The sequence below is a fragment of the Hydra viridissima genome, unplaced genomic scaffold (assembly GCF_058129835.1).
Source record: "Hydra viridissima isolate aposymbiotic clone 2 unplaced genomic scaffold, HvirCarnegie_v1 scaffold_9, whole genome shotgun sequence".
NCBI lineage: Eukaryota > Metazoa > Cnidaria > Hydrozoa > Anthoathecata > Hydridae > Hydra > Hydra viridissima.
The window spans coordinates 6248317-6268776 of record NW_028324308.1 but is presented as its reverse complement, the minus strand read 5'-3'; the positions used below and the strand labels follow the sequence as shown (position 1 = coordinate 6268776).

At 27.9% G+C, this 20460-nt stretch overlaps 3 protein-coding genes across 7 annotated transcripts in view; 1 reads left to right on the top strand and 2 right to left on the bottom strand.

The window, feature by feature from the left end:
- The window catches only part of LOC145185579 (RAC-gamma serine/threonine-protein kinase-like), a 385494-nt gene that overhangs the window by 16158 nt on the left and 348876 nt on the right, over positions 1-20460 (bottom strand). The window lies entirely within an intron of this gene.
- LOC149883760 (uncharacterized) lies at positions 1502-14173 on the bottom strand. 5 transcript variants are annotated; one of them, XM_090099078.1, is made up of 13 exons: positions 14153-14173; positions 11297-11324; positions 8409-8755; positions 8119-8164; positions 7152-7234; positions 6072-6190; positions 5278-5395; positions 4600-5096; positions 3897-4123; positions 3594-3713; positions 3426-3491; positions 2379-2537; positions 1502-2204 (listed from the first exon to the last, which is right to left on the bottom strand). In XM_090099078.1, the coding sequence occupies exons 1-13, from the start codon at positions 14153-14155 to the stop codon at positions 1999-2001; spliced, it is 2019 nt and encodes a 672-aa protein (XP_089955204.1). In that variant the 5' UTR covers positions 14156-14173; the 3' UTR covers positions 1502-1998. The 5 variants fall into 5 exon arrangements, with proteins under 5 accessions (XP_089955204.1, XP_089955202.1, XP_089955205.1 ...); XM_090099076.1 differs by having other exon boundaries at positions 13921-14170; XM_090099079.1 differs by lacking the exon at positions 14153-14173 and adding an exon at positions 12129-12626.
- On the top strand, positions 15971-20234 carry LOC149883759 (eukaryotic translation initiation factor 3 subunit K-like). Its single transcript, XM_090099111.1, has 9 exons — positions 15971-16122; positions 17544-17592; positions 17833-17882; positions 17990-18110; positions 18241-18315; positions 18940-19006; positions 19586-19663; positions 19836-19958; positions 20151-20234. Exons 1-9 carry the CDS (start codon positions 16067-16069, stop codon positions 20183-20185), a joined length of 654 nt encoding a protein of 217 aa, XP_089955237.1. The 5' UTR covers positions 15971-16066; the 3' UTR covers positions 20186-20234.

Genomic DNA, 20460 nt, shown 5'->3' with positions numbered 1-20460 from the left:
CATTTAAAATACTTTTACCTTCTATTATTTTTTATCTATTAAGGGAGTAATGTTCTCTTAAATTTAGTCATAATTTTTAGTTGCCACGTAACAGGAGACAAACTTCACTGCTAATAACAGATTGAAGAGTCAATAAAGAACTAAATAATAATATAGGGTTGAATGCATAATTATTGCGATTTTTTCTCAACAAATTTTATTTCACAGAAAAGATAAAATCATTTAAATAGATGGTTTGATATCTGTACAAGCTTAGGTCGGTGAATATAGTTGATTTGGGAGCAGCTCCCATCCCTTATTAGTGATCGACCCGACGACACGAGGTTCAACGTGAGGACGGGATTTATTGTGGCAAAATTGACCATATTTTGTCTCGATTGTAGAATGAAGCCGGTCAAGTTGAGCCAGATAGATGTCAGTAGTAGAGAAATGCCGATTCTGGGACAAAGCGATTTTTTCGTATTTATACGTGCCAGAATCGGCACTACACAAAAAATTGATGATTTATATATTTTTTTAATTTATTAGGACTTTTTTCATACCTTGTCCAGAATCGGCAACTCTCTAAAAGGTGACACGAATATCAAAAATTAGCACGAATCAAAAAACTATACTCAAGTTTATACGAAAAAATCGCTTTGTCCCAGAATCGGCATTTCTCTACTACTGATGTCAATATTAATGCTGAATATTTTTGTCCGCAATCCGCTACTATTGACGCTCTTTGTCGTCATTTTATCAATAATAAATGCCGTTTGAGATGATTTTCTAGTTGATGACTCCGCTTCTTCCTACCATGCACACCACATTGCCTTCTTTCAGTGAATATATTCTGCAGAGATACCCGACAACAAGCAAAGCTTCTTTGCAACAAATCGGTAAGAATGCCGGAGCCGCATATACATCAACTCTATAAGTTTATAAATTAAGGTACCATTGTTATTTATTATCGAAGTATAAATTTCTTGAACAAACCTATTTATTATTAAAATTATTTATAAAATTTCTATCTAGTTAAACACAAAACCTTATTAGTAATTTTCAACAGACGATTTGTAGAATTTCATAACCAAGACGTTTAATCTTCGCAAAAGTTTTTAACTTAAAGGCCTTCATTTATAGTCAGTTTTCTCTTTTAATTTAGGTTTATCTAAGTTATTTTCGTCAATTGGTCCTTCAATTGAAACGTTGACTTAATGAAAAAAAATTGCAGGCACTGCAAATATTTAAAAGTCGGTGGTGCCAATAAATTGAACGAAAATCATAACTTTAGTGATCAAAACAATCGAGAAAACGTTCGTTTTGAGCTTTCTTCCAGTATCAAGTAATAAAATCTGTAATATTTAAGCTAGAGTCACTATCTTTTTTTTTATAACAAAGTGAGATTTACATCATATTGAAATTATTTTGAAATTCTATGGAAGTACTTTTAAGAATTAAACTTCTTTTCAAAATATAAAAATTTCAAAACCACAAAAAAAAAAAAAAAAAAAAAAAAGAGTTCTGTTTTATCCTTTGTGATCTTCAATTAATATAGTCAAACTCATGTAGGAATGAAAAAAAAAAAGCACGAACAATTTTAGAATACACGTAAGCCTCCTGGGCTATCAAATAAATATAAGAAAACTCAAATAATATGCCGAATCCGTGAAATAATAGACGTCTGACAAGTTATTGTCTATTTCAATAGCACAGCAATTTTCAGTTCATTGGATAACTCTTATGCACAAAGATCACCAAGATGTTTTTAACGATAGCTCATTTAGCTCATAGTAAATTAACCCGTTTTTAACGATAGCTCATTTAGCTCATAGTAAATTAACCCGTTTTTGATAATCGTGATGCTGTACTGGAACCGATTACATTTCCAAAAATTAGTGACAGCAATCTAGGTAAAACACAATAAAGAAACACACAAATATGCTTCTAAGCTTCACTTTAATTAAGATGGTCGCAGCAAGTCCAAGTCTAAGTTCTGATGTAAACAATTTTTTTATTTTATTTAAAACGAGTGCGATGAGATTCCATATCACTAATATGAGGTGAAGAAGTTGGCGGTATAAATAACCCTCCGGCCGCCGCATGCTGTTGCTGCATTCCCATTAATTGCGAAAACAACATTTGATTGATTTGCGGATTTTCCATCACGTCTTCATTTCCAGGCAACAGAGCAGGGTTCATTGTGTATAAATCACCGGTGTAAACTTGCAAAGAATATAAACAATCCAATATATTCATATTTTGATACACATTTATAAGTAGTAAAAATTTCGAAATTATCATTTAAAAGTAGACAAAAACTTATTACAGGTTTTTCATTTCTCATAGCTACACATAGCGTTTGAAAAAAAAACTAATCTAGCAAAAAAACTACTTACGTCCACTATGACTAGCACCAGGAATTATAGGAGAGATCATATTTGAAAGTGGCACAGCCATGTTTAAAGGTGGAGGCCCGATATTAGTGGAAGATCTTTGTTGGATCTGTTGAAGATGCTGGTGTTGGAGCTGTGCCTGCATTTGAAGTATACGCTGCTCTAACAATTAAAAACAAAAGAAAAATTGACAACAAAGGAAAATATTCCTAATAACAGATAAAAAGAAGCGAGTGGAAAATGATTATCATCTTAAAGCTTTTGATCCCCCCAAGAGAGAGAGAAGAAAAAGCAATTCTGTATTTTAACATGTACACTAGTACCACGAGTAGGTGCAGTTGCCTTTTGTGATCATCTTACAGCGAAATAATAAAATGGAAGGAGGTTCGAAAAGTGGTGTTGTCTATAAACTGGTCAAATTGTTGAATAAGAAGACCCACTTAATTAGGAAGAAACTAGAAAATCTCTTTCCCATTTAGTTACTGAATTTTTACACTGACAATCACCAAAGTGATTTCATGTTTTCAGACACATATATCAACTCCCTAGACCAAAAATAGTATTTCACAACATCAGAGTTTCTTGGAAGGACAACCTTCAAATGAATTAAATGAACCAAACACTCCACACAAAATGATTCTGAACCTGTTTTTGGCATTTCTAATGTTATAGACAGAATTATGAAAAGTGCTCTAACCACAAACAACTGCAAAAGTAAACTTAGCAGATGGTGAAAACTTTTATATAAAAAATATAATCGATCAAAAAATGCGAAAGGAACGAAAAAGTCATAATTTGGCACAACATGTATTTTTTATTAAAAAAAAAAAAAAAAAAAAAAAGATTCACTTCATCGTATGGCTGACATTAGTAATTATATTAATGTGAAAGCAGATATCCTGGTAGTTCACAATTCTGAAAATATATTGCTTCTTTACTGTGGCTCATTTTCATTTTTCAACAATTAAAATAAACAAAAATTTAATAAATAAAAATATATTTAAATAAAATATTAGCATAAAAAAGAAAAAACTTAAAACTCCAAACTACCTTGGTTGTGAGATTGTTGTTGCATAGCAGCCAGTTGAGAAGCATACATGGCTTGTTGCATATATACTAAACAAAAATACAACTCTTAGTATTTTTTAATGCATCAAAATTTCTAAATTGCCATCAGCTGTTACAAGACCTAGTTATACAAAATATTGTTATAATTACCTAAATGTTGATACTGAGTTGCAGGATCCATTATCTCATTTATTTCAGCTGGTATATCCATCAATGAAGTACCAGTTTTTTGTCTTTGAGAACTGTATCGCTTTGGCTTATCTCGAGGCACTGAAACCCGTAATTTCAAAAATGACATAATATTTGTAAAAGATAGCAACATGTCAGAACATTTACATCTACAAAAATGCTTTATTCAGAAAAATGTAAATGTAGAAAGGAAGAAAATGTTCAATATCTATTTATATATATATAAAAAAAAAACATGAGAGGGGAAAAAAGTAAGAGGAATACCTCCATCATCAGGACCAGCAATATCTTCTTGAAGGATTTCTTCATTTACTTCAACTTCATCTTCTTCACTTTGAGATTGCTTAATTTTTTTCTCTCGATGTTGGTCTGCTTTTTCTCGAGCCTTCTCTTGCAGACGTGGTGGTAACTCATCTATGCGTTTATGACGACTATCAGAAAATTCAGTGATACTGCGGCCTCGACCTTTTTCACCTTTTTTTTGAGAAGAGCTAATCAGAAAAAGATAAACGTTTTACTTTACCGTACAGTGTTAAGTGCAGATGACAAAATGTTTAAATGAAATGTTTTTCAGTACTAATAACAAATGTTAATATAATCAAAAAAGTTTCAAACACAAAATGAACATTTTTGGCTTCCACTGTTTCAATAAAACACCTAAGACTAAAGATATAAATTTTTATGCATGATTATATAATTTTTACAACAGACAAATTGATAAAACCCAGATTTTGAACACTTCTATTACAATATTCCTAAAGAAGCTCAGTTTAAAAATTAAATAAGATTAAGAAGAAAGAATCAAAGAGAACTTGTAAAAGCAAATGTTCATACAGATGAAAATCATATGTAATGTATTTTTAATAAGGTATTTGCATAAGTTAAATGAAGGGGAAAAAAAAGACGATAATTTAGGTGGAGCCAAAAACATATAAAATGTATTTAAAACTTTTTAAATAAAACATACTAGTTATCCTGAGTAGCTCCACCAATAATATTTTTTGATTCATTTCCATCAGAATCTCTTTTGCCTTTGTAAACAGGTGTTTTATCTTTGTAAACAGGTGTTTTATCTTTGTTAACAGGAACTTTATCTTGGGAAATATTTTTTTGTTCAGCTGTGTTTTTAATTTCATTTTTGGATTTTGCGTTATCAGAGTTACGAGTTTTTATTGGATTTATCTTTACTCCTAACTCTGAATCATAATTTTTGGGTCCTCGTTTGTTACTATAAAATCTAGGATTTTCATGTTCATTTGAACTAATCCATTCCTTTCCATCCTCATTACTTCTTCTATAATTTTGACTTTTTTGATTTTTCTTTGTTTTATTCTCATCATTTACAACATTTTTATAACCATTTACTTTTCTATTTTGATTGTTGTTATTTAAAAAATCACCCAACTGTCTCTTCTCTCTCGGTTCATTTTTTGTTTTGTTTCTTACTTGATCATGTGCATGTTGCTGTAAAAATCACAATATATAGATTATTTGTGCTATTATAAAAAACAATTTTAGCATAGTTTGATAATAAACTTAAAGTTTCTAACTGGTCTTACATCAAGTCTTTTTGTAAAATGTTTTAACAAATATAAATTAACATTCTTAAACTAAATGACAAGTATAATTACTTTACTCTAATTACCTCTATTTCCCATTTTTCTTTAGGACATTGATCAGACTCCACATATTTGTCATGCTGCCATCTATCAACTTCACTTTTGTCCCATAGCTTCTTTGGATTACTTTTAAATTTAGGTTTCCTATAAAAATTTCTTTAAAAATGAAGCATAATATGTGATAACTTATATAAAATATATTACACACACACACACACACACACACACACACACACACACACACACACACACACACACACACACACACACACACACACACACACACACACACACACACACACACACACACACACACACACACACACACACACACACACACACACACACACACACACACACACACACACACACATGCATACTTACACATACACAAAAAATGCATACATAAATAGATGTACTTATAGATGTAATGCAAGCACTTATGGAACTGGATATAGGTGAGCACTTTTTATTCTTTTTAGTTTTCAACTGCTGTTCTTTCTGATTTTTAAAACTGTATTTATATTAAAATTTTAATTCTGAAAAACTAAATTTCTTATCTTTTACCTGAAACATATTAGTTTGCATTTGCTGAATTTTATTTATTTGATCATAAAAAACATTTTTATTAGACAAAACGCAGAATAACAACTGCTTTCATAGTAAAACAATATATTACATTTTGGTATAGCATCATTTACTTAATAGGTTGTGTTATAAACAGGTCAAGTAAGACCTCAAGAAACATTAGACCTCTTTTGCCCTCCAGAATTTTTTTAAAACATTAATTATTTTATAAAAAAAATAATTAAAAGAAAACCTGGAAGCTTCTACATTAATATCAGCAAATCTATCATCATGATCCCAAAATCCTGTTCTTCTAGGAACAAATGTTGGTGCTTTTCCATCGTTCTCACCCTCAGTTACATCTTCTGATACCTATGCAAAAAACCATATAAATGATATTCTATGTGATTAGAAAATTGTTGAAAAGTGGATTAACAGAACACAGAAAGATTAGAACAAAATTGCACTACACAAATGCTGCATTTTATAAGATGCAGCATTTGAGGGTAGATTTTTTATTTTAAGTTTACCAAGTTACTTTTTAATATCAAATTAATTTTATTAAACGTTATCTTTCATAATTTGTTAAAAAAATTTGTGCTGAACAAAGAAATTCCAATTTAAGATATTTATTATAAATCCCCATAAACTATGAGTTATTTTACAAACATGACCAAATATAATGAAAAGATTATTACATCTGCGACAAAATTTTTTATGCATAAAATATATTGCAAACAATTAATCTTTTTAGTTTTAGAAAGCAAATATAAAAATTTCAACATTTACCACATACTATCTCTGCTATAAAAAATTGCCATAAAAAATAAAAAAAAAAAAAAAATAAAACAACAAAACTAATTCCTATGGATACAGAAACAGGCTGTTTCAGGAAGTGCATGCGATCGCACGCCCTGTTTGTCCACACATATAATAATAATTTTAGATAAAATGACCGCAGCCGTTTGACAGTCTTAATATAAATATAATTCACGGCAAAAAGCTCAACTTATCTACAAAGAAAACTGTACAAAAAAAAGGAAACAAAATAAGTTAGTGAAATAGTTATAATTTTTTTTTAATTACATTTTTAACTTTGTTATTTTATTTAAATATTCTATTACAAATACAGTACAGATTTTGTTTCCTTTTTTTAGTTACTTTTTTTACGTTATTTTCGTTAAACTTTATTTTGCCCCTAATTATTAAAACAGTCATAATATAATAACGCGGTCATTTTTTCTAAAACAAATACTATGTGTGTGGACAAACAAGGCGTACAATCGCACACGCTTCCTGAAACAGCCTGCAGAAACAAATTTATAAAAAGTACCTGCTCTGAGATAGCACTTTCTGTCTGTCTCCTTTGTAAATTTTCATTACTACTCTCATCTCCAGATTCTTCATCAGAACTAACTACAACAAAAAACATGCCAAGAACAATTAATGGTAATGCAGATAAATTTTAATTGTCATTTAAAAAGATAATAATAATACTATAAAATGATACTATAAAATGATACTATAAAATGATTCTATAGTATTGAAAATTTTAGCATTTGTAATCAGTGACAGTCATGAACTGCTAATGATCAATCTAATTCTCCATCTTTAAATCATTAAATGATTGAATTTTAACTTATGTTATTCCCTGAACATAAGCTAACTTTGGTGACAATCAAGTTTGACTACATCCAGCACACCTAAAAAAGGTTTAGGCCTGGAGACTGCGATTGAGTCTCAAGAAGGAACAAATTCATTGTACTGTATGTGCATTTTTTAATTTAAACTATATTAGTTTATCAATCGGTCAATTAGTGCACCTTGTAAAGAATGACAACATTTTTGGTATTTACGTTTCAGACCAGTAATCTTGATACAAGCATATACTCATTCACACCTACAGCTGCTCACCAATTCTTATTCCATGTTTTAAAAAAATGATGCCCATATAAGCCCATGTAGTCAATTTCTGTTTTTCTGTTTAAGCATAGCTTTTTTCCATAGTACCCCTGCTGAAAACTATAATACTAACAAATTGGTGAAAGTTTTAATGCCTCACAATATCTTAAATAGTTGAAACAAAAAAGTTGCAACAAAAAAAAAGTTAGTATTGATATGATTCTCCTTTGCGGCAAAAAAAAAAAAAAAAAAAAAAATGAAGATATTTGGAGGAGGGTTAATTTTACTGTGTGAGTTAACATGAAGTGACCTAGTGCTTGATAATTATTAACTCTACTTTTTAAATAATATATAAAATGGTAAATTTATCTAAAAAATGATTCTTCTTATCAACTTACCTGAAACAAAATCATCTTCCTCTTGTATACTTTCTACATCATCATCCTTAAAAAAAAAAAAAAAGATTGCTTAACTAGAACTTTAAAGGACTCTGTTAAATTAAAGCAGTAGATGACTGCAAAATAAATTTCCGCACAAACATACATTGTAAAATAGAAGTTTAAATCATCGATTCTGTAAGTTTGGATTAAATAATTATATTAAGTATATTAAAAAAAAAAAAAAAATTCTTGCTTAGCTGAAAGCCTGTTTGACAAAAAAGTTAAGTAATAAACAGAACTAAATTTACCTCAAAACGCTTTCGAAGCCTATTAGGCTCAGAACTCTCATCTTCATCTTCAGATTCTCTATCATCATCAGATTCTTGTATAGAACTTTTTTGATTGCTTAAAGAATGAACGTCATTTATCTCTTTCCTGTGTTTCTCATGATTTACATACTCTTCAACTTCCACTACTGGTACACTTTTAATTTCAAGAGGTACTCCAACTAGTTTCAGTTCATTCCATGTTTCATCATCTGAATTAATACTCTCCTTTTCATTTTTTACAGTATCAACTCTTAGGTCTTTAATTGACTCTGCTAACTTGTCTTCAGCTACTGAACTTGCCATAATTAACTGACTGCTTACAGATGCTTCAAATAAAACATCATATTTTTTATTTTAAAAATTTCAGTAGTACAATTAAACTTTTAAATATAATTAACTGATTTCAAAAAAGTTACTTGGGAATATTGATTATGTATCGATCATTTGGGTATTTTAACTTTGTGATGGATATTCTAACTTTGTTTATAAAGTATCTATACATTCTATTAGTTTTAAGCTCAAACCTATTTAAGAATCATTTGTATTTTCCAATTTAAATTGGTGAAAGAGATGGTTTTATGTATATATTTCTAATAACTTTTAGTTTATATATAAAGTCAAGGAATATTTTCCAAAGATAAAGATTTTCATCTTAAATTCTTAAGGAACATTTTTGAGCTATTCTAAATGGCTTAAAGCCTCAACTTATGCACCTGTATATACAGTATTTGAAAAATCAGGGGGGAAAAACAGTCAATTGGGGACTAAACTGTCTGATTTTGTTTGTAAAGAAAAAAGTATCTTGTCAAGGTGTTCACCAAAAGATCTTTTGTTAGAATGGGAACTTTTTAAAGGTTTTTTTTAATATTACTTTATATATATATATATATATATATATATATATATATATATATATATATATATATATATATATATATATATATATATATATATATATATATATATACTTTTTTAAGACATATGTTAAACAACAAACAAATTATTGCTCTCTATTCATTGTAGTTTTATGATTTGGAAGTTTCATCTTTAGTGGAAAGAATAGAGAGATTCTGGAAAAATCTAAGTTTGTGAAAAACTCAAAACCATCCCAAAATACAACCAATAAGGCTAATAATGATATTGATTGTTTCATGGATATCACTATATGAACTCATCAAATCTATGTTTGCACAGAGAAGAAATTATTTTGCAAAGATTTAAAAAATCTGAAAAAAATGTGCTTATGTTTACTGTGTATGTCCTAATTATAAAATGTACCAGCTCTAGTTCCGATTTGGCTTCATAAACAGAGACAGAGAAAAAAGAAAGCCAATTCAGTAAAAAGTTAAAACAAAAAGAAAAAGAGGAAAGGAGAAATGAAGAAAACACCAGGTTAAAAAACTTATTTGAAAATAATTTTACTTAAAAATGTAAACAAACTAATACTTTAGGTCAAACATATTACCTTGCAAACTTCATTCTGAAAAACCTGCAGAAAAGAAGGTTGTAGCACTTTTTGAAGTGCTTGAGAAGAGCAACTCTATTGAACCATGTATAATAGTAATAGGAAATTATTAAAGCCAACATTTTTTTTTTGATTGGTAAGTGGTTATACATGCTGTGAGAAAATATGCACAAATGTCATTAGGCATCTTAAATGAAACAGAGAAATAAAACTAAACTTAGACATTTAATTGAGATAGTTTCACTGGTTTTATGTACAAGAATCTTGAGTATATGATATGCAAATTATTTTAAACCCCTACTAGAAGGATTGCCACCAACTCTACTGATTCCTACATCAGTTATGGATATATAAATAGTGATCCAGTAAATCTTAGATATTCCTCACTGTTTCTAACACTTACTGAAGGAAAGATCAAGACACATTTTGGCTAAACTATGATCATAAAGATCCTCCCAAACAAGAATATTATCACATCATGCATCAGGACTGGGGCCTTGTACAGCTAAAATTAATGTGTCTTCATCTCACTTTTGTCTAGAAAATTGAAAAGTGATCTGTGCTAGACAACAGTTAGAGGAGGTTACTGTTCAGCAAAGTATTCCCAAAGATAAACCTAGATGCTACTGGGACTCAGGACCTAATTCATTGGAATGTTAAAGACTATCATTAATTTGTATTTTTATGTAAATTAACTAAAGCTGAGATCACTATGCTTATAGTAAATTTATTCCAAGTTCCAAGGTAAACCATTCACATCCAAGCAATAAAATGTGACATAAAGAGTGTTACAAAGGCACCTGTAATACTCCAGACCAAGAAAAGAGGGATGTGTTCATAAAATCTAGAATGCAGAATCAAGAAGAACTTCCAACCTTTAAAACCAAATAAGATATTCTTGAAAGTTAAATTATAACATTTAGCACACCTTTAGCAACTTCCAAAAAATAGAAAAAATAACAAATTAATATAAAATATATTGACAATTGTTTATTGACAATTGTTTATTGACTTTTTAAACTAGGAAACCAATATACTTTTCAAATAAAAAACTAAAAATAAGTCTTTCATGTTTTTTAAATAGAAAATTTTAAAGTTATTTAAAAGTTGAATTGTTAAGGAATCCACATCAATTATACAAAATGAAAGATAACTACAATGAACAGCTGCTAATGCAAAACAATTAATTATGTGACTTCAAGAGGGGTCTTTTTCCTCCATTAAATTTTCTATTATGTTTTTGGCAAAGTGTTTAATGTCTTACTTCATATTGCCATTTAAAAGTTATTTCATTTAAATCATTAAAGTGGAATTAATTTTGGTACCTTTTCTTACGTAAATAAATAATTGTTATAATATATACACTTTTTTAAAATATAAACATTTACTAAAGTAAACTTACCATCTAGCTTATCTTTTTTATCAAATTTCTAAAAAAAACAACAAAAAAAACAAATAAAAATTCAAAGGAAATCAATTGTAATGCCTAATATCCAAAAATGAAAAAAAAAAAAAATTTTAATAAAAAATACAACTAATGTACGCATAAGTTATTATCTTATATATACTTTCTCATCAAATAATGAAGAAAATAAATTTATATGTACTTTATTCTTTAAACTACATTTTATTAACAAACTTAAAATGCTATAAACATTAAGTACAGATTGCAAGTTGCTGTATAGCATTAAGTAGAACAAGTATTATAAAACTGAGAAAAAGCAGACAGCTCCAGTTAGCTATATGGTTTTGATAGCAATAACTGACATAGCATAAAATGTAAATTATTCCACTTAAAACCTATTAATTAAAAACTTTATTGAACTATCTCTTAAGCAGGGCACCAACTTAAAAAAATAAATACTTCCATACTTCCATATTTCCTTCTATAATCTTCATGTACTAGGTGCATTACCATGTATTAAAGATTTTAATCGATACAAAAACTAAATTACTTAGCTAGACAGCTGCTAACCCTATTTTAGTTAAACAAACATTTGCTATATATAATTTATGATGAATACGTTATTTAAAGCCTAGACCTGTATCAAGTCTAGCTGAGCTAATATATTGTGTAAGTACCAGATAGATATCCTACAATTTGACATTCACATTTTCAAATCAACAAATCAATTTAAAAAGTTTACTCGACTTTAACCAAAAGTAACAAATAATTAAATATTGAAACCTTTCTTGAATATTATCAGTAGACCTAACATTTGCATACAACCTACCGATTGCAGTCCTTTGAAAGTCGAGCGTGTTTTACAGACTGTAAAAAAGTTAAGTTGCTAATGGTGTTACTTCTTCGTAGAGTTATTTCAAGCTTAATCGCATCAAGCTCGTACAAAAAAAGGGTGAGCACTGTCATAATACTATCACTACACTATGACTTCAATTTTATACTACTTTCGAAACAGAAACAAAGGCCGTCGGAAAGACATAAATTAGGGACATAAGGACTTCTAAAACGTACAAACTGTACGGACAGGGCTCCCATTTACACTTAAAACACCAAACAGGAAATGAGTACAAGTGCTTTCTAAAATCAAACTGGACCAAACTCTGAAACATTCGCATGTTTTTCGGTAAGAAAGAAATTTGTAATGACTTAATTTGCAAGATGATTAAAAACGAAGACTCATTAGCATCGCTGAAAACCATTGTGAGACACAAAACTGGGGACGTACAGACATCTACTCTTCTTCCGTTCCAACGGCACTGTGAAACCTATTTTTACAAATGACTTGAGACTAGAGAACTTGAAAATAACTATAATATAGAGGCAAGCATAATTATAAATCAACGGCAATACAATTTAGTAAAATTATACTTTACTAAAAATGTTTTGGAAAGTCAAAGAAAAAGATTTTTCTTATTCTCATATAGATTTCAAAACAAGATACATATTTATTATGAAACTTTTTAAAGCTTTGCAATGTTTGATTATTTTTATCTCCTATACTTAGATAGAAAGTATTTTTCATATGTTTACCCTGATCAAGATAACTTTAATATCGACTGTATAGAGGACAAATGTAGTATATCTATATTTTCATGAAATCAATATTTTATTATACTCTTATTACCAGTAACCTGAGGTTGTAGAGTACAGTTTTAATATGTCCACAAATGATAAGGTAAACTGGGATAACTTTAGCACTTTTGGTTATGTAACTCACAAAACACATTAAGATTTTTTTGCCATCAGCCTTACCAAACGTGATACCAGAAAAATTAAAAGTAATTTTTAGTAGCAAATCATTGCTATTTTGTATGATCTCTCACATTGACACAACTACACAAAGTTGGATGCCAGTGCTTCCCAATGTCGTGGGGAACATTGACATATTGAATAGGTTTGTATAACTACGTGTAGTGTGGCTAATTATTGCTTTAAACAATCTAGAAATGGTATATAAATAACTATGTGTAGCGTGGCTAATTATTGCTTTAAACAATCTAGAAATTATTGCTTTAAACAATCTAGAAATTATTGCTTTAAACAATCTAGAAATTATTGCTTTAAACAATCTAGAAATTATTGCTTTAAACAATCTAGAAATGGTAAATGCAATCAGAAGTTTTGATCATAGAAAGAAACCAACATAATGATTTATTTTTTGACTCTTTTTTTTTTGTTCGATAACTTTTTCAAAAATATGTCAAGTTACCCTCATTTATCTTATCTACTATTAGTTATAACACAAAACACAAAATACTTTGATATATTTTTCAAAAGGTTTTGAAAATTGTTACTCGTTTTTCTTCATATTTTATTTTTTTTTACAAACTACATTTGTCCTCAAAACAATCAATATAAATTACCACAAAAATAAATTGAAATATTTTTTGCACAAACAAATATCGAAACGAGAAAAAAAAAGATACTTAAGAAAACATTTATCAACATTCTAGTAGAAGATTTTGATCGTTTATTTTCAAGATAAATTTTTTACTGTGCAACTAAGGCATATTTAAGAGGTGCAAATCTTACACGTATGATAAACAATACGCGTTGCTTACGTAAAGACTTTGGGAATATTCTTCTATGTGAAGCATGAGTTGTTTAAAGTTGATGCCTTTTACTCGTACACTGTTGTTTTTCACCGGTTTTTTAAAGCTAACAATTCTGCATATCTTGTGTGTGCTTTGTCTCTTATGCTCCGTTTTTAGTTTGGTCATTCCATAGGCATTGTTGTTTGAATTAGCCTGAATTTTTTATTGAAAATATCAAAATTTATTTTACGATTTTTACCATTTTTGTTAACTGTTCATCTGTTTACATATATTTCATCGGCTATTTCCCGATAGCCGAGGAAATCCCGCTTAAAAGAATTAGAAATATTCAACTAAATGCATTTCAATATATTCCTAAAATCCTATTGAATAAATATTATTTTAAACATTCTGTATTGTTGATTTGAACAATAGTTTGTTTGATAACAAAAAACGTTAACTTCCTTAAGACAAATAACAACATTTAAAAAAGCTCACTTTTAAAAAACATATTTCATATCCATCGTTTCAAATTTTACATTTCTTTGAAAACTATTTTTCCAGTTTTTTTTTTCGCTCTTTTAACTATCTCAATTTCCATTTAAATCCATTGAAAAGATTTTTGTTACTTCCGTTAGCTCTTATTACTAATTATCATTTTTCTTTCTTCGTTGGGAAGAAACTAATATCATATTTCTGAGACAAGTTCTTGATGGAAAACATCATACTAATGTTTCTCGCATTTAAATGCGCCATTTTTCTTTTGTTAACTATAATTTTATAAGTGTTAATTAGAATCCGCAATTTTACCCAAAAAAATCAACTAAGAAAAATTACGGGAAAACTTTTACTAAATTCTAAAAACTAAATTCTGTTACTTGGTTCACTTCAGCAACACTTTAACTTATATCAGTAACCCGGGGGTGTGTAACGCTAAGTCTCATTATTACTTTTTGCAGGAAAGCAAATAAAAGTTTTTTCACATTTTTTTCTTACTCAAAGTCCATCTTCAAAGTTTTTATCTCCGTTATTATTAAAAAGAAGCAATTATATACTATTCGCAAAATCACAAAAAGTTATGTTAGAATCATTAAAAAGTAAATTTCGAAAGAATTGGATTTCCACGGTACTGATATAAAGACTGAGGTAATTCATGAGCATTGTCCTTAATAGGCTAATAATTTTTATAAAAATATATTCGTCTCAGTTTAGAAGTTTTAAAACCTTGATGTTATTTAAAACTCTTTTATATCAACATTCGGGAAAAACTTCATCTTATTTCATATCACTAAATCGCTTTTGTTGATGTCTAGCTGGAGAACATTTAATTGAGAATATCTAATAACTAAAAAGTATCTTAAAGCAATTAATCTAATTGAAGAGCACCTAATTAGTGAATGTAGAGAAACTTGATGTTTTATTGCTTTTATGAGTACGCAAAAACTGGAACTAATCGTTAAGGAGATTGCTTGAAATTACATTTCGGCCGGAGACCAATATCTCCTATGAACTCAACAAGCTTTTTTGATCTTATATAAAAGTAACACTGTCTATTAGATACCTGTGGTTTCGAATATTTAACAAGTTGGGTGATCCTTTAATACAAAAAATGCTTAAACTTTTGTAAATGTTAATTCTCACCCTCCAGGTTGTTACTACACTATTAAAAAAACGTTCTAACAAAATATTTCTGCATTTGGATGATATTTAAGACTTGCTCAAGTCGTTTTCATTTTCACATTGTTCGAGAATTTCGTTTGCAACTTCAATCGTTTATTTTGGAATTCTCTTTCTCTGCTTACTTATTTACTATTATTTATATTACTAGAATGAATAAAAAATAAACATTGTCTATTCCAGAATCATATCTTCCATCCGAGTAAAGGTTTTTTTAAAAATGGGTTTTTAGCCGGAACCATTAGCTCCAGAGCAATAGCAGACAGCTATGTTTTATTTAGGTTTTGATAAGTTAGTTTTGTAAACTATTTTCGCAGCTTTCCATGAAAAAACTCTCTTCACGTTTGGATTTATTTCAAAGTTCGATGTAAATTATTCTTTTACCCTATTTAAAATTTTAATTAAAAGTTCCAAAACTAATACGCCGAATGCACAAAATAAATCGACTCTACTTATAGCTATAAAAATGTTCTCGTACTGCACATTTACATAAAAGATGGCTGACTCAATGAAAGAAGACAGTGTCGCTGCACTCTTAAAAGGAATAGATCGGTACTTAAGTGATGCATTTTATAATTAGTTTTTGAATAGTACTGAATTTCTAATCTTCAACCAATCTTTCTTCATCATTAAACTTTTAATAAAAGTGCAATTTTAGTGTAATTATTATCGTGTAACATTTTCCTTAATAAATGAATCATAGTGAAGACTTATTTTCATTAAAAATTCATATATATCAAAATAAAAAGTAAAAATTTAAATTCTAGTATGCTAAAATAATTGCCAAATACACTTTTAGTTACTGATTAAAAGGTCAGTGATATTGAAACATGATTTCTAGACAGCCAGGTGTCAATATGATAAGCATATAACTGATATGATCATAATAATCTGTATGACAATACAGATACAGGTGTCCATATAAAAATCTATATAAAAATCTATATAAGTAGGTAAAAATAAAGCATTGCTTAATTTTTTCTTTGATCTCTGTTTTTTTCTTGATGTCAGTTCATGAGAATACTTTTTAAACACATTAAAAAGGTTAGTTGTCACTTTTATATTTTGTCCATGGACTTGGTACCAAATATTGATTTTAAAAGTAGATTAGTATGATTTTTTTGAGGAGCAGACTCAATCACTTTTTCATTTATATTTTGGTTCTCTTATTTTATAAACCTCAATTGAAAGGAAAGAAGTTTTTATAGCCTTAAAAAAAAAGTATATGCAATCATTTCTGTTCAAAGCAATGGTTCAATCTTTTATTTTTTATAAAAAAACATTTTTCTGATAATCATTTTAAATGTAATAATAATAAATTTTCTGACTATAGTGACTCTTTATTTTTTCTGACCATAGTGACTCTTTATTTTGCATTTAGGATAATTAAAAATCTCAAAAGTTTTTACTCAGTCTATACATTGTTCTGAGTTTTAACCAAATATGCAAATTGAGTTGAATTTAATCATAAAAGAATGCTTTAAGCAATTATTGATTTTCATTTCCTAAGTGCAGTTCTAGATATCATTAAATGAATTAATGATGGAATTGAGTTAGCGATAATTGAGAACTGGCCATTTTTTAAAACTTGCTTGCAAAATTTTATCTTTTTATAAATTAATATAATGCTATATACCATTTAAATAAAATTTAAAAAGTTGAAAATAAAATGTATAAAGAGCCAGAGTTGGTAGTCTGAACAGAAACTGGTCAAGTTGATTGGTAAGGATATAAAAACATGTATTCCTTCCTAATTTTAGATTTAAAAAATGAACTAGTATCTTGTTGAATATGAGATAATGATTTTTTAACTTAATAGTTTGTTTATAAAGCTTAATGTTTTTTATTGTACTTATAGTTTTGTACTTGTCTGGTTCTATGTATTATGCTTGAGATGTATCTAAATAATTGTCTAAATATAAACTACATAATCATAAACTACAAAAATTGATTTTTATAGGTTATTTTTTTAGATACAATCCAGAGAATCTTCCAACATTAGAACATTATGTGCAAATGCAGGTTAATATTGAAATTCTGCTACAGAAAATTTATATTTTTATTTTTATTTATTTTTTTTGAGCATTTTTATATTATGCTTTATAAACTAGAATTTTAATATATTTTTTACTTTTAATTCTCATTCAAATATTATATTTTATAACATCTGAAGTTTAATATTTTGATAAAGCACAAGTTTAATATGTAAATAACTAAAAAAAACATGATAAGTATAACTGTTCCTTAACTTATTTGTTACAGGCTTTTGAGCAAACATACAATTTAGATGCTAATCTTGCTGTCTTGAAGTTGTAAGTTTACAAATAGGTTATTTTTGTTCAAGATATACATCAACTGATCACTATACATTTTGATTTAATTTGTGAAAAAAATCTAATAGCAGTTTTAAACAAAATAGATATCAGTTCAATCCAAATGAGTTTAAAGAAACTGTGACATGCCAAATTTTGTTGAAAGCTCTCATGAATCTTCCACACACAGATTTTGTTTTATGTAAATGTCTTATTATTGAGCAGCATGTATCTTTTCTATTTTGATTTATTTTTTTACTTGCTTTTTAAATACAAGTTAAAAATTACCTTTTTTTTAATTACATTTTGGATATATTCAAGTCTATATTCCAATTATCCACTTTAACCCAAATAAAAGCAATCTTTTGAAAATGTAAACAAAGTTATCGAGTTATCAAATTTGCTTGAAACATGTGAGTTTCAACAATTTTGGGTATGATTTTTCTTTTTTCTTTTTTCTTTTTTTTTTGGTCTTATTATCTTATTGCTGTTTTTTGTTGACCAATTTAACTCTTAGCTACCTGTGTGTGGTCTAGTAAACCACTAACACTTTAAAATCATTAAAAACACCCTCTTAATTGATATTGTTTTTAAAGTGGTCCATGAGATCCCTGTAAATAATTAAGGGTTAAAGTAAAAAAAATGTTTATAAATGGCAAAGAAATGATGTGACGAATTTCTTTATATTAAACAACGTTTTCAGGTTTTAATTTTGTAATCACATTTTAAGTTTATAAAGTTTTTGTTTCAGCTAATTTAAAGTTTAATTAATTCAAATTAATAGCTGATTTTTTTTTTAATGCCCTTTTATTTGTATAAAAGTTGTAAACTTATTATTTATTTTCTATTTCTACACTCTTGTAAGATACCTAATCAAGGTATATGCCTTAAACCATACGCCATAAGTTAGTAAATATTGTTTACTAAATCATTTAATGGTGCACTTAATCAATACTAACAATTGTTTTTCAGCAAGTTATTTTGTAATCAATCTTTATGTTATTTGTGAGAAAAGAATTCCATTGAAAAGTAAAATTATAATATTCTTTTATTTTAGCAAGAATTAAAAGACTGTGATGACTTAATAGAAGGCATTACTGGTTTCCGAGAATCTATTCGTAGTTGTATGATTGTAATTTTTACAATTATTATCATTTTGTTTAATTTTTTTGAATTCTGAATTTTTTTTAACACTAGGTTGCCATTAGAAATTTTAATATGATATTTTTAAAAATTCCATCAAAATATTCAATTACGTTGCCAACCTGAAAATCCTGAGGCCAATATAAGATATTTAGAGCAATTTTTCAATATAAACTTGATAAATTTAATCTAAAGACTTTTTTAAAATAATGATTACAAATATTCTATAAAGAATTTTATGCAATATCTACTTCTGGTAACAATTTTTCTACCTTATTTTCTTCAAATTTTTCAAAAACATCAGTTTTTGTTATTACCAGCCCAGTTATCTAGTGGTTTGCTGTCAATCAGGGTTTAAATGTAGTTTTCTACATATAAGTACATTTTTCTGTATAAATAAGAAGCTACAAAAAATCAATATTCGACTTTAAAGTGGCAGCCTAGAAAATTTCTCATTCTGCCAATGGCAACTAAAAGATTTATTAAAAAGAAAAACAGTTTATTTGCATAAGTTGTTGTATTTTTAACTGTTAACAATAGTTTCATTGGACTTTATTTAGTCATCGTATCAGTTCTTCAGATAACTTATGAAAGTATATCTAAAGAACTGCTAATACAGTTACTTGGTTTTCCCACAGGTAAAATATTCACTTTTTTAAAGAATTTTTCATGTAGAAAATGTATTTAATTTTTACTTTTTCTATGATCTAATGTGCTTTTACATTTTAAAAATTCTCACTTTTAATCTTTAAAGATTTTTCTAATTTTAATTAACTTCATCTAATATTTAATCTAATATTATTTCTTTAGAAACAGAGTTTTCAGATCTGGTTAAGGAATATAAATGGATAGTAAATAATGAAAATGTTCTTATTGCTAATCAGGAAGCTCACATAAAATCCAAAAACATAAGTGAAAAGATAACTTTTGATAGTATGTCTTTTTTCCTTTAAAAGATTGTCTTTTTTCTGAAAATTTGATTTTTAGTATAAGGAAGTATTTTAATTTTGTTTAAAAAAAAATGAAGATTTTGTTTTGTAAATTATATATTTTTAGGTGAGAATTGAAATGTTTTCTTATAAATTTTTGTTTATTTTTAACAATTTTTCTTATTCTATATTTTAGATGTCGCTTCAATTATACGCTCTGCTTGCAAATGAAGACTTGTGTTATGTATATCTATTTTGGAAATTAAATTTAAAAAATGGTCATAGCTTCATATTAAGTTCATAGTTCCTTAAATTTATCTAGGATTTTAGTAATTCAAGTAAATAATATTTAGTATGATATTTTTTATATTATTTCTATATAAGGCTGGATTTAGAGTCCTTAAATACTATTTTTTAAAGTTGCTGCACCCTGCATCTTTTAAACTATTAGGAAGTTTTCTATTTTGCTGTCAACATGTTTGATAATAAGATATTAGTGATTCTAA

Bases quoted from the DNA above. Each gene is read 5' to 3' on its own strand.
- LOC149883760 (XM_090099076.1), bottom strand. From the start codon at position 14,079: ATGACCAAACTAAAAACGGAGCATAAGAGACAAAGCACACACAAGATA. The intron at 7,235-8,118 runs GTAAGTTGATAA...TTTTTGTTGTAG, and splicing joins GGAAGATGATTTTGTTTCAG to TTAGTTCTGATGAAGAATCT. The intron at 5,097-5,277 runs GTAATTAGAGTA...TGATTTTTACAG, and splicing joins AAGAAAAATGGGAAATAGAG to CAACATGCACATGATCAAGT.
- LOC149883759 (XM_090099111.1), top strand. From the start codon at position 16,067: ATGGCTGACTCAATGAAAGAAGACAGTGTCGCTGCACTCTTAAAAGGA. The intron at 19,664-19,835 runs GTAAAATATTCA...TTATTTCTTTAG, and splicing joins GTTACTTGGTTTTCCCACAG to AAACAGAGTTTTCAGATCTG. The intron at 19,959-20,150 runs GTATGTCTTTTT...TCTATATTTTAG, and splicing joins TGAAAAGATAACTTTTGATA to ATGTCGCTTCAATTATACGC.